The 14227-nt window shown below is 44.2% G+C and overlaps 2 protein-coding genes across 3 annotated transcripts in view; one reads left to right on the forward strand and one right to left on the reverse strand.

The window, feature by feature from the left end:
- IL37 (interleukin 37) overlaps positions 1-14227 on the forward strand; it is a 171047-nt gene that overhangs the window by 86692 nt on the left and 70128 nt on the right. The gene's annotated exons all lie outside the window — the stretch shown is intronic.
- LOC103545473 (interleukin-1 beta-like) lies at positions 6311-11723 on the reverse strand. Its single transcript, XM_070573628.1, has 7 exons — positions 11445-11723; positions 10957-11015; positions 10377-10428; positions 9915-10119; positions 9202-9363; positions 7800-7930; positions 6311-7117 (listed from the first exon to the last, which is right to left on the reverse strand). The coding sequence occupies exons 2-7, from the start codon at positions 10998-11000 to the stop codon at positions 6905-6907; spliced, it is 807 nt and encodes a 268-aa protein (XP_070429729.1). The 5' UTR covers positions 11001-11015; positions 11445-11723; the 3' UTR covers positions 6311-6904.

Here is a 14227-nt window from a genome sequence, read left to right on the forward strand (position 1 = left end):
GTTAATCTGTCTTATATCAATTTAATTTAATTATCAGACCAGACAAAGAACCCAGAAGGGAAGAAGGGAAAAGTTATCTGCCCCTACAGAATCCTCCCCATTGGCTGTCCCCCTGTCCAGGAAGCCAACTTTAAGTTCCCTCTCCCCGGAAGACTGTCTTACCGGGGCATCTGGAAGGATTTGTACCGTGCAGAGGGAGGTATAAAGGAACGGGTGTTGGGCCCCTGCATCAAGACATGATACGAGGGGGAGTGACTCTGTGGGTGCACCCGGGAATAATGGGAGGGCCTTGAGTGCCTGGGTGGCTCACCGTTGGTTAGTCCAGGTGGCTGATATTGTTTGCCTGCAGCGAGGGGTCTGTCCATGTCTGTGGTTGCAGGATGCTTGTGTACTGGGGAGCCCAGGCTTCACAGCCGTGCTTGTGATGGACTATGGGTCTACCCTGCTCTTCAGGGAAAAGGCTCCCCCCTCACCATGCAGCATAGCTCCATTAGGTGTTGTCACTGCAGTCACCTGAGACCCTGACACCAGCTGTGGTCACTCTGGGCATTCACCCAGTCTAGTGCACACAGCTCCAGGACCGGCAGCCACACAAGTAGTGGGAAGGAGGCTGGACTGCCCTTCACATCCCACTGTACATATGCCTTTCTCCCATTCTCCACAAAAGAGGAGAACAGCACACGTTCCTAATCTAGGACGTTACATTGCCTGGGATATCAGAGCCCCCAGGACACCAAAGGGAATATCTCAGTGTCCAGGGAAGGACTTTAAGGACTCTTGCTGCTCTGGCAGTTTCCATTTCTTTACTTCCAACAAAGCGGAAAGAGGACCAAATAAGTTGTTGCTTAATAAATCATAAACATAATTTTTGATGATAGATGAGCTTGTGATTTGGGTAACTTAGAAGGATTTCAAAGAGTTGAGTGACATTGCTATAATAAAATTCCTTTCATTCCCATCTACTTCTTATTCATATGTACAAGTTTTCCCAGCACTTACACTTAAAAAACCAAAATAAGTATAGACCGATATTGAGCCTTCATTCTAATTATGGTAACATAGAAATATAGGAGGTAATTTAAAAAAGGTCTATCTCATCAAGATATCTTGCCAATAAAAATCGACATTTGTAAGATATTATGTTTATATATTTGTTATTTTGATCAATTGTCTACTAACAATTGTGTACAATAAATGTAATGATGACTTAGTCTAGAAGAATTTTAAAAATTCAGCATCCTACAGTTACACAAAAATATTATAAGTTGTTTTGATTCGACATGTATTTTCATTGCTGTGAAGACGGATGATCAGCAAAATGCTTTTAAGCATAATGTATATTACATTAGCATAGAATTTCATGGGGGAAATGAATGGAAATGTCAGTTCTAGGAGAAAAAGGAATGTTGTAAATTTTCTGACTGTTGAAGAATCTGTTCATAATTTTTAGATTTGTTTAGATTGTTGGTAACTTTACGTGGTTGACAAGGAAAAAGTCACTATGGTATTGAGATTTCATTGGATACATCTACAAAAGTGATGTAACAGTTTTATTTTAAAATGTCAAATTTACAAGATTGCAGAGATAACATTTGCAATTAGCCATTTAAAATTATGGTGAAAAATGTAGGTTGGTGGAGGGGTGAGGTCACAGATTGTCAAAATTCTTGTAGATGGTTTGTAAGTTAAAATGTTGGAAAACCAACATCCTACAAGGATTAGGGCCCTGGCAGGGCCTTTCGGGGAGGGAGTTGGACCTGCTGCTGTGGCAGTGAAGCTTACGTTGGTTGACGTTGCATCAGGAGGACATTCCCTACTGGAGACAAGGGTCTCACCCTCCAGGCTGGGAGGGCACGGAGGCTCAGCTGCCGTGCTTGATGCCTCTTCTAGATGTTTCTGATACATTTTATTTTAAGGCCAGACCGTAGTGTGTGTAGATGCTCCTGTATGTCTCTGGATTCCACAAATCTCTCTGCTCCAAGGACTCATCCAAACCCAACCTTCAAATGCAAACTACATAGCCCCTTCTTTTTTTTGAGGACAATTAGCCCTGAGCTAACTGCTGCCAATCCTCTTCTTTTTGCTGAGGAAGACTGGTCCTGAGCCAACATCCGTGCCCATCTTCCTCTACTTTATATGTGGGATGCCTACCACAGCATGGCTTTGCCAAGCGTTGCCATGTCCGCCCCTGGGATCCGAACTGGCAAACCCTGGGCCGCCGGAACGGAACGTGCGCACTTGACTGCTGTGCCACCGGGCGGGCCCCATACATGTCCCCTTCTGGCCAGGTGCTTCTTCATGTTGACTAGCAGCATCAGGAAGTCAGGATGCTCAAGCGGTGGCTGGGGCTCCCTTGGTCCACACTTCCTGATCCCTGGCAGATGAAGGATTTCATAAATTTTTTGTTCCTGACGACCGATGGGATAGTGGTACAGGGGCTGGAGGTGAGGGTTGGAAAGAAAGAGAAGCATTGGCCCTTTCAAAGAGGCTGTAGGGAAGCTCAGGACCTGGAAGAGAATGGCTGGATACCAGTTACCACTCATACCTTGGTCCCCAGAGGCCCCACTTGCCCAGGCACAGGCCTCACCTGGACCCTCTATCTCCAGCTGCCCCGTTTGCCAGAAGGTGAAATGTTCTCAGAGACAGCGAGGCTCCTGAATTAAGAGAGCAGCCCAGGCCCCTGGCATCCTCCTTGTCCCTCCCAAGTCTGCCTTTCTGGGTCCACATGCTGTATTTCCATGGTTTCATGACCTGCTTTCAGAGAGGGGTTTGAATTTTCGTGATTATTTGTGTAAGCAAACAATATGCTTATACAAATAAGAAAAGCAATGCTTCTGGCCTTCCAAGGGAGAAAATCTGATCACTCAGCTTGCTTGCAAGCTGCCAATTTAGGAGTCAGGATGTGGGTGAGATGTGATAGGTACTGGGAGGAGGCTGCGACTGTGCTCCCACACCCCTGGGCAGGCATCACACTGGTTTTCTAGAGCATCCTCACCCTGGCTTCCAGTTGAACCCAATGTTTGTGGGTAGTTCAGCCAAGCTGTACTGGGGGATGAGGATTGGGGTGGGGAGAAGGTCTGGGCAGAAAACACACTGATTTCCCTTTCCACCTCTGACCAGGACGTCGTAGCAGCCACTCACCCCCTACCCTGTCTTTCAGACCAGATATGCTCCCACACACCATTGCATCATTTACCTTCCCCCCACCAGACACTTGCTTACTCCAGCCCAAGCTTGTAGGATAAGCCAGACCCTAACCCCACGGACTGCCTGTCACAGAATCTGAGACATCAAGTCAAATTCACAAGCACTTAACTTCTGCTCTCCAGGTACACGGGATCTCCTTGAAAGCTGGTAGGAGTTGTGGTGATGTGGTGTGTTACCTGCTGGAGGTGCAGACAAATTGACTTCCTAGCTCATTGGAAGGACTTCCTACTTCTGGTTGTATTTCGCGTGCTTGGTGCAGCGAGGGGAGAGATCTGGCTCTCCCCACTCAAATCATGTGACCCTTCCCGTTTAGAAGCGGCCACTTCTCTCTTCCAGGATAAGGACACCTGGTTCTGAAACAAGGAGAGCCGGTATCAGGGAGAGAACTTGGCCCCAGACCAGGAACAGGGTAGCCCTTGGAGGGCCAATTTTAGTCTTTGGCTCAGATCCAGGAATTGAAACCCAGGCCTTTTGAACACTTTGACGCAGAAGATTGTTTTAAAATTACATAAGTAATTCATGAAGACGTTCTTCTTATAAAAAAATCAGACATTATAACAAAGCTAAAGTTTCTCTTGGTGACCTCCTCCCCCGCCCCACCCCACCTGACCCCAAGTAACCACTATTTTCAGGCTGGTCAATCCCCTTCCAAGGCTCCCTGCCTCACATACTCTTAGAAGCATGTGGTTATGCATGTTGGATGTGCAGTGTTTTTTCTTTTATGTAAACGGCATGATTGAGTTCTTAACTGTTCTGCAACTTGGCTTTTCTGTTGATGATTTGCCTGGATCTCTTTTCATTCCAGGACTAACGTTTTTCTTTTTGACTTACCAGGAGGTATTTAACCTTTTCCCTACTGATGAAAATTTAGGTTGTTTCTAGTTTATTTTGTTAAATGTTTTATAAACAATTCTAAAGTAAACATCCTTGAACTTGTTTCTTTAGGGAAGATATGAAATAGTGGAATTGCTGAGTCATAAGCATGTTAAACATAAATTAGTCACTGCCAATTTTCCTTCCAAAATGGCTGTACCAACCTACTCTCACATAGGTGATTTGCAATCTGGCTTCCTCGCAAGGTGAGGTGCCTTCACAATTTGTCATTCCTTCTGGCATATCGTCTCTTTTGGACCTGAGACGAGTGGGTGGAATTGTATCACTCAACTGAGGAAAGGGCACAGTATCATTGCTGGGGCTCCCAGGGGCACCTCTGCTTTCTGCTGCAGACCAGCTGCCTGCGTCCTCCCACCTGCTTACATATTGCGGAATGGGCGCCACTTGGCTGCCTGCTCCTAACAGCCGTCCCATCCTTTGCACTGCAGTTACGAAGCAGACAGAGGTGGGAGAGAAGGCTCTGCCAGGTTGTCGGGCCTCGGTCTGTATCCTGTGGTCTAGCTTGGAGAGCTGTGAGGAAGGAGGAGGAGAGGGTGTTAGGAGTGAGCTGCTGAGGACTGGCACATTTTAACAGTTCTTTTCCCAAATAAGTCATATACTGATTATTTTCTGGACAAAAGTCTTTTAAAAAATTGTTATCATCTTTATTTCTGAGTAGGTAATGTATTCACATGATTCAAAAATCAAACCATATAGAAAGTATCTAGAGAAATGTCTTGCTTCCAGCCTTGTCATAGCTGCTTTTCAAACTTCTTATGTAGCTTCCAAAATTTGTGATATCAAATATGAGCACGTTGGATAGTGTTGCCCTATTTTTTTCTGCCCCTTGTTACATAAAAGTTAGCTACTATAAACACTTTCTGCCTCTTGTTCATTTTTAGTTTTAGGCGGTCTTGGAGCACATTCCATATTGGTGTGGAATACTTTCTCATTCTTATTTATAGCTGCATAGCATTCCATTGTATGATGTCCTACAATTCGTTTAGCCAATCTCCCGTTGATAGACATGAATTATTTCCAATCATTTGCTACAACAAGTAATGTGCAATGAATAATTTCACGTGCCATGTCACAGCAGCGCGTGTCCATCTGTAGACAAATCCCCAGAAGTGAATTTCCTGCCCCAAAGGGGATGTGCGTTTGTAATTTTCATAGTTATTATCCATTTTTCCTTTACAAGAGTTGTACCGATTTATACTCCCTCCTGTAACGTGTCAGAGTGAAGATTTCCCCACAGTCTTCCCGAAAGGATGTGTCGTTAAACTTGATTTTTGCTAATGTGATAGGCGAACATTGGTATCTCAAAGAGCTGTTAATGCAACTTTCTTATTATAAGTCATATTGAGCATCTTTTACTCTCGCCAAGACCTAACCACATCTCCTCTTCTGTCGATGGCCCATTTAAATATTGTTTTGTTGGATTTTTGCCTGTTGCTTTGTTGGATTTTTGTTCTTGTTTTTCTAGTGTTTGAGGGATCTCTTTATATATCAAGCCAATTATCCCATTGTCTGAGATAGGAGTTACAAATACTTTTTCCCTGGGTTGTTTTTGTGTTTTGACTTTACTTCTGGTGACTTCTGCCATCCTGGAAGTGTACTGCTTGCATCCTTCCTCCTCGTACCTCCATTCCTTTGTTCGTACTGGGCCCTCCACTGAGAATGCCCTTTCCTTTCTTTCTATGTGGGAAACTCCTGCTCATCCTTTGAGGCCTGACTCATATGTCGCCCTCTTGACCCTCGTCCCTCACAGCAAATCTTGTCATTCTTTCTGACTGTTCCTTTCATCCTTGATCTCACCTCTACTTGTCATGTTGCCTTATTTTTGCTTGTATGCATCTGCCTCTCCTACCTGCCTTTCTTGTTTCTGTACTTCCAGCCTCTAGGACATAGCACTTGTATAGTAAGTGTTTGTTGAATAACTGAATAGAGAAATCATTGAAGCTGTTACCACCCACCCTTACTCCTTAAAATGCTTCATCTGGTCCTGTTTTATGACCATTGTGCATCAAATATCCTTTTGTTGAAAAACAGAACTGAAGGGGAACGGTAGGGAGGCTTGTCTTTTCTGGCCAGTGATTTTCCTTGGTAATTTGTAGCACTCTGTCATGAGGAGTGGGCTTCCAGCTCCTCAAGGAGAACTCTGATGGTCCCAATTCTCTTTTTTTTCTTTGTCAGGTCCCAGAAAAGTCAATTACCACGTGGACAGTAATTTATTTTCAGCAAAATTTATTTCAGAATCATTGAAACAGTGTGATCATGCTTCTTTCCTCATAAATATTCCTATTTAAATAATCTGAGCTGACATATTTTCAGGCTTGGTAAAAGGACTTGGTATAAACATGGTACACTAGTCCAAATTAAACTGGTTCCATAGATGTTGAAGATTGGGCTCATTCACAGACAGTGCTGCTTCCTGGCCACCTTGAATTAAATTAAATAGACTAACCCACCAATAAATAAATAAATAAATAATTAAGCAGTTGCTCATCAGAAGCTGGGTGCAAACGACAGAGGGTTTCTTTGAACTGAAGTGCAGAAGTTTCCACCAGGCTGACTTTGAGTGAGTAGCAGAGGTGAGAGAGGCCCTGCTCAGCAGAGGGGGTCTGAGGATTGGCTCTGGGAGACGGGGCTGCTCCACCCGCCTGCTGGGCAGGAGCTCTCCTTAGCACTAATATAGGGAAGGCAGCTGGGCATTGATTAGACAACAGTGAAGTGCAGCCTGCAGCATGTTCAAACCCTTCTATTCCCTTCTGCCACCCTTAAGCTGTATTCATCACATGTGGACTCTCTGGATGTAGTATTCTTAGGCAGAGGTGATTTCCATGATGAAGTCAGTTATGTCCTGGCCGCCTCTGGTATTTCCTAGGAAGACGGGCTTTTTTTCTGCTTGAGAGGTGCTGATGTACCAGTTGGGGTACATTGCAGACTCAAATTCCACGTTGCCCTTGATTTCCATCTTGTTGAAGACAAATCGCTTTTCCATTTTCCTCTTTGGGTAAGTATTGGGGTCTACTGTCTGCAGAAAAACATAAATAAGAAGTTTTATGAGGGAAGGGGCAAAGACACTCTGGTAAAGGTGTTCTCTGAGTCAGCTAGAAAGGAAAGTGATGAGCAGCATGCAGGAACAGGAGCTAGACTCCTGAGTTATCTTTCTGACCATAACTTTCTGTGTGATGACTAAAGGATCTCTTATCCTTTTCTGAAACTTAGTATCAAATGCTAGGTTGTATAATATAAGTCAGAATTTTTTTAAAAAGTGAAAATTAAGTAAAAGCTTCCAGAATTATGTGGTTTCTTGAGACTTTTCCTTATGGCCCTGGCCAGAGTGACTTTGAACTTGGAATTGAAGGTTTTGCTGGGAATGCTGGGGGCTGAGGGAGGTGGGTGATTTTGGGCGTGGAGTGGAGATGATGACTGATGACAGCCATCCTTTCAACTGTAGCATTGTGTAATCAGTGGGGTGGTAACAATAGTAGGACATACTAACATCAGTAGGATGATTTCATTTTCCTTAGTTGGAGTGAAATTTGCATGCATTTAGCACTTACATTAAATTTATTTACATTTATGCAAAATTGTCAAATACATCTGCTCCCAGATATGATGAGGGGAGAAGGTGGTTGTCTTGGAAGTAAGGGATGGCTAGGGGTGCTTCAGAGAAGCCTGAGAAGGGCCAGCAGCCCCTGGTATTGACTCACCTCCAGCTGCAGGATGGGCTTCCCATCTTTCGTCCCACAAGACAGGTATAGATTCTTTCCCTTGAGGCCCAAGGCCACAGGTATCTTGTCAGTCTCTTCTTCTCCTTGCACAAAGCTCATGCAGAACACCACTGGAGAAAGGAGAGGGGCCTTGTGGTCAGGGACACACAGCAGTGCAGGGTTGGCCCAACCATTGGACCCCAACTCCAGGACTCCTACAATTTAGCATCCTCTGTGGAAACCCACACTCGGGTTCCTATGGCCTAACAGATAGGATAACTTGGCTTCTCACAGACAATATCACGGCCACTTGGTTGATTCAAGTTTCCATCCCAAAATGTCTAGGGGTTTCTCAGAGCTTCATCACAGTGGCAATGAAGAATTAGAGGTCTAATTTTTAACAACTGAAGGAAAACAGGAAGCCTTCTTGTCAATGGCCAGTGAAGTGCCCACTGCATGAGCGGAATGCTTTGATCAGTGTGAAAGGCAAGAAAAGAGATCAAGCTGGGCTCCTGAAAGAAATCAGGCACAAATCTATTTCAGGAACATAGAGCTGCAAGTGGGAAGATCTTGGGAAATGAGAGGCTTAGCTGGGAAAAGTGCTCCAAAGAGAGACGCTCATTTCAATCTTCCTTAGTCACAGTGGTCTCACTTGGAGGCCCTGAGGTCGTGCCTACAATCCAGTTCTAGAGAAACAGGATTGTCCAAGCATGGCAGAGAGCAGGAAGCTTTCCCCCAATGATGCCTATCTCCAAGGTCAGCAGCCTTGGAAGAGAACAGGCTGCTCCTTTCTGCTGTTCCCTTGGGCACAGTCTTGCATGCAGAGTTCAGCCACAGTGACAAGATACCAGGCAGATACCCTCAACTCATGGGCTCCCCAGTTTTGAAACAATAGCCAATTACAGTAGAGAGATATAAGTTCCTTCTTGTCAGTAAAATTTCCCTACAAGAAACCATCTGGTATTAGGCAGGAAGGATGTGAGGGTGTAAGGGGGCAGGATTGGGAATGAGGATGGACATATTATCTCTTCGCCATGCTAGTCTCAATTTCAACAACAGGAAAAAAGAACCCACTGGCAGTTAGGTCATGTCCATCAAACGACCCCTTTCCAATGGAAGCAGTGACGTTGTACTCTCATTAAGTGACTTGGCTGGACAATGGTCCTGGGTATGCTTGAGTGTTCTAATGACTCAGAGTCACATCTCTTGCTGAAAAATGAATGTGCTAAAGGAATCAATCTGGTGTTATTACTAGGACCAAAACCACAAGTTTATATGTCCTTTATTGGAGGTTTTCTCACTTATGTTGATAATTTGTACTAATGGTCCACTTTGTTGAAAAATGTGAATAATTATCAAGCTGCCAGGAGAACAAGAAAGGAATCAAGCTGTCCCCAGTTACCTTGTTGGTTTGTATTCTCTCCATTGAGGTGGACAGCCTGCAGCTCACATGCACCGGACAGCACCAGGGATTTATGGTATATGTCCCGGAGTCTGCAGTTCACTGAATGCATGGCTGCATCACATACATAACCTTCATCCCAGTTGTCACAGATGATGGGTTCTGAAATGTGGAATACATATATTGGTTAGAGAGAAAATCAGAAGGACACGCCTGATGATATGAGGCAGCAGAATTTGGTTGCTTGGACGACATCTGAGCATGGCAGCCAAAGTTCGATTATAACATTGGTGGGGAGGAAGTTGAGGTGGGTAAGAACACTGGACCTGGCACCTTAAGATGTGGATTCAAGCTTCAGCTCGATTGCTTGCTGTGGACCGTCAATAGAGCTCCTTATGTAGAATGGCGAAGGCAATAAAACTGGCCCAACAGGGACACAGTGAGACTTGCAGGAAATAATGTAAGCGAAAGCACTCTGAGAATGATGGAGAGATTTGCAAATGTGAGTAGTTATCAAGGTCTTACTTTAAGAATAGTTTCAACTCAAGGGATGATTATTTTGGCTTCTAGGCTTCTCTGTTTTCCTCTCATCGCTGGGCCTTCTACTTTTAAAGGGCTTCAGCTTTGGGGGAATTTAGTTGACTATTGAGTTTTGGACAGTGAGAAGGAAATGCCTGAAGATCTCCTGTCTGCCCTCAGCTCTCATTAAGTACCTTCTTCAAAGATGACAGAAAAGAGGCTCCTCAAGTCATCATCCTGGAAGGCCTGTGAGCAGGGAACGGGTATCTTCTTCAGCTTCTCCACAGCCACAATGATTGACATGGCATGTTTGAAAGTCTTGTTGTAGAGGTGGTGGGAGATTTGCAACTGGATGCCCCCATCGCTCATGGAGCTGAGGTCCAGGTCTTGGAAGCTGCCCTGTGGAGAGACCAAGGGAGTGAGTGTGTCAAGCTGGTCAGGCCCGAGAACTCCTGTTTTGACATTAGAGAGGTGGAAGTGGCATTTGAGGTAACCGAGGTGCTAACAACAAATGCTCCTCTCTGAAGCCCAGAGAAGTTAAGAGGCTTACCCCAAGCATGTCGCAAGTTAGAGGCAGACCCCAAACCGGAATGTGGGCTTTCTGATGCCCGTGTCACAGCCCCTCTGAGAGTTGGGAACTAAGCCCATGGTCTCACCTTCATCTGTTTTGGGCCATCCTCCTCAAAGAACAGGTCATTCTCATTGCCGCTGTATCAAAAAAGAGAGATTGCTCAGTTACGTCTCCTAGACAAGTTTATTTTTCCTTCCATGCAAAGAGTTCTCACTGTTGATAGGAGTCTGCAAACAGCATGCCCCTTAAAGCTGCTGAAGTTGGCAAATTCCATAGTGATATACACGGAACAGGGTAGGAGGCAGGGCAGGTACCCCAGGTGCTCCTTTTGGATCCTGAGACCTAACTTCCAGCCCAGTTGAAATCTGAGCTTTCCCTTGCACTCAAGCCACACTTTGCCAAGAGGTGCCCTGTAGTGGCCACTTGGAATCTTTTCTTCCTGTTTGCCATCTGCAGGAAGGCCCTGCAGAAACAACCTCTGGATGCCTATGGGTTTCAAGGCTGGATTTGCAGTAAGAAATCAGTCTTCACCCCAGGTCAACTTGGAACCCTCCTTGCCACTGTAAGGAGAGTTTGGGGACAAATCTGGTCTCCAAGCACAGATTACAGCCCACTGTTAAAAGGTGAACCCAGCTCACATTACTAGTCTCAGTCTCCCCACTTACCTGCAGTAAGTCATCATGTCACTGGTGTCGGGTACTGCTGCCATGGCTGCCTCAGAAACCTGTGTAAAGAGGAGAAATTGAGTGACCACTTGCCATGCCAGTCCCCATGAGGGCTTCCTTCATATGTGAGTTTCCCTCAGCAAGTAGAACATAGTAGGCATACAAAGAAATAATGTTTGAATGAATGAGTGAATGCATGAAAGAGCCTTCCTTTGGGTCCAGAGGAAAACATTTGCCAAACTAAACCCAAATCAGGAGTGTATTTGTTAGGAGATCTGGGGCAGAGACTTTGACACCAATCTCTCAGGTGTCAGCTGCTAGATAGGCAGTGTTCATTCCCAGGCTATTTCACAAGTCATAGCATAATGGTATACCGGGCATTTTTGGAAGAGATATAGAGGAAGGGAGGGAAGGAGAGAAAGAGACGGAGGGAGAAAGACAGAGAGACTCCCCTAGAACCTAGTCATAAGGAAGAGTTAAAGTTGTACCTGAGCACTGAAGACTGGCTGGAGAGAACAGAATCCTGGAGTGGCCTGTCGTGCCTCGAAGAAGTGTCTGACTACCAATTTCTCCCTCACTGTTTTATGGTCTTCAAAAGCAGAAGTGCAGAGCTGAGAAATTTCCCCTTTGGTTAACTGATTTCACAACTCCCAGAAAATTTACAACAGTCCTTTTTCTCCTAGAACTGATTTGCATTCATTTCCCCCATGAAATTTTATACTAATGTAATATGCAGATATGCTTAAAAGCATTTTACTGATTACATCTGTTTCCTGTTTATTGTTAAACTTCTTATAAACAATTCTATTGTAAACATCCTTGAACTTGTTTCTTTGGGGAAGATATGAAATAGTGGAATTGCTGAGTCATAGCATGTTAAACATAAATTAGTCACTGCCAATTTTCCTTCCAAAATGGCTGTACCAACCTACCCTCACATAGGTGATTTGGAATCTGGCTTCCGCACAAGGTGAGATGCCTTCACAGTTTGTTATCCTTTCTGGCGTGTACTCCCTTTTGGACCTGAGACAGGTGGGTGGAATTGTATCACTCAAGCGAGGAAAGGGCACAGTATCACTGCTGGGGCTCCCAGGGACACCTCTGCTTTCTGCTGCAGACCAGCTGCCTGCTTCCTCCCAGCCCCTTACATATTGCGGAATGGGCGCCACTTGGCTGCCTGCTCCTAACAGCCGTCCCATCCTTTGCACTGCAGTTACGAAGCAGACAGAGGTGGGAGAGAAGGCTCTGCCAGGTTGTCGGGCCTCGGTCTGTATCCTGTGGTCTAGCTTGGAGAGCTGTGAGGAAGGAGGAGGAGAGGGTGTTAGGAGTGAGCTGCTGAGGACTGGCACATTTCAGCAGTTCTTTTCCCAAATGAGTCATATACTGATTATTTTCTGGACAAAAGTCTTTTAAAAAATTGTTATCATCTTTATTTCTGAGTAGGTAATATATTCACATGATTCAAAAATCAAACCATATAGAAAGTATCTAGAGAAATGTCTTGCTTCCAGCCTTGTCATAGCTGCTTTTCAAACTTCTTATGTATCTTCCAAAATTTATGAAATCAAATACAAACACACTTGGAATTATTGCCTTATTTTTTTTCTGTTCCTTTTCCCATAAATGTACTACAAACACTCTCTGCCTCTTGTTCGTTTTTGTTTTCATCAGATCTTGGAGCTCATTCCATATTGGTTTGGAATACATTCTCACTCTTTTTTATAGCTGCATAGCATTCCATTGTATGATGTCCTATAATTTGTTTATCCAGTCTCCTGTTGATAGACATGAGTTATCTCCAATCTTTTGCTATTACAAGTAGTGTGCAATGAATAATTTTGATCATGTGCTATGTCACAGCAGTGCGTGTCCATCTGTAGACAAATCCCCAGAAGTGAATTTCCTGGCCCAAAGGGGATGTGCGTTTGTAATTTTCATAGTTATTATCCATTTTTCCTTTACAAGAGTTGTACCGATTTATACTCCCTCCTGTAATGTGTCAGAGTGAAGATTTCCCCACAGTCTTCCCGACAGGATGTGTCGTTAAACTTGATTTTTGCTAATGTGATAGGCGAACATTGGTATCTCAAAGAGCTGTTAATGCAACTTTCTTATTATAAGTCATATTGAGCATCTTTTACTCTCGCCAAGACCTAACTGCATTTCCTTTTCTGTCGATGGCCTGTTTATATATTGTTCTGTTGGATTTTTGTTCTTATTTTTCTAATGTTCTGAGGGAACTCTTTATATATCAAGCCAATTATCCCATTGTCTGAGATAGGAGTTACAATACTTTTTCCCTGGGTTGTTTTTGTGTTTTGCCTTTCTTCTGGTGACTTCTGCCATCCTGGAAGTGTACTGCTTGCATCCTTCCTCCTCGTACCTCCATTCCTTTGTTCGTACTGGGCCCTCCACTGAGAATGCCCTTTCCTTTCTTTCTATGTGGGAAACTCCTGCTCATCCTTTGAGGCCTGACTCATATGTCGCCCTCTTGACCCTCGTCCCTCACAGCAAATCTTGTCATTCTTTCTGACTGTTCCTTTCATCCTTGATCTCACCTCTACTTGTCATGTTGCCTTATTTTTGCTTGTATGCATCTGCCTCTCCTACCTGCCTTTCTTGTTTCTGTACTTCCAGCCTCTAGGACATAGCACTTGTATAGTAAATGTTTGTTGAATAACTGAATAGAGAAATCATTGAAGCTGTTACCACCCACCCTTACTCCTTGTAATGTGTCACCTGGTCCTGTTTTATGACCACTGTGCATCAAATGTCCTTTTGTTGAAAAACAGAACTGAACGGGAAGGGTAGGGAGGCTTGTCTTTCTGGCCAGTGATGTTTCTTGTTACTTTGTAGTGCTCAGTCATGAGGAATTGGCTACTAGCTCCTCAAGGAGAACTCTGATGGTCCCAATTATCTTTTCTTTGTCAGGTCCCAGAAAGTCAATTACCACGTGGACAGTAATTTATTTTCAGCAAAATTTATTTCAGAATCATTGAAACAGTGTGATCATGCTTCTTTCCTCATAAATATTCCTATTTTATAATCTGTGCGGACATATTTTCAGGCTTGGTGAAAGGACTTGATATAAAGATGGTACACTAGTCCAAATTAATCTGGTTCCATAGATATTGAAAACTGGGCTCTTTCACAGACAGTGCTGCTTCTTGGCCCCCTTAAATTAAATTAAATAGACTAACCCGCCGATAAATAAATAAATAATTAAGCAGTGCTCATCAGAAGCTGGGTGCAAAGGACGGAGGGTTTCTTT

This window comes from Equus przewalskii, chromosome 14 (assembly GCF_037783145.1).
Source record: "Equus przewalskii isolate Varuska chromosome 14, EquPr2, whole genome shotgun sequence".
NCBI lineage: Eukaryota > Metazoa > Chordata > Mammalia > Perissodactyla > Equidae > Equus > Equus przewalskii.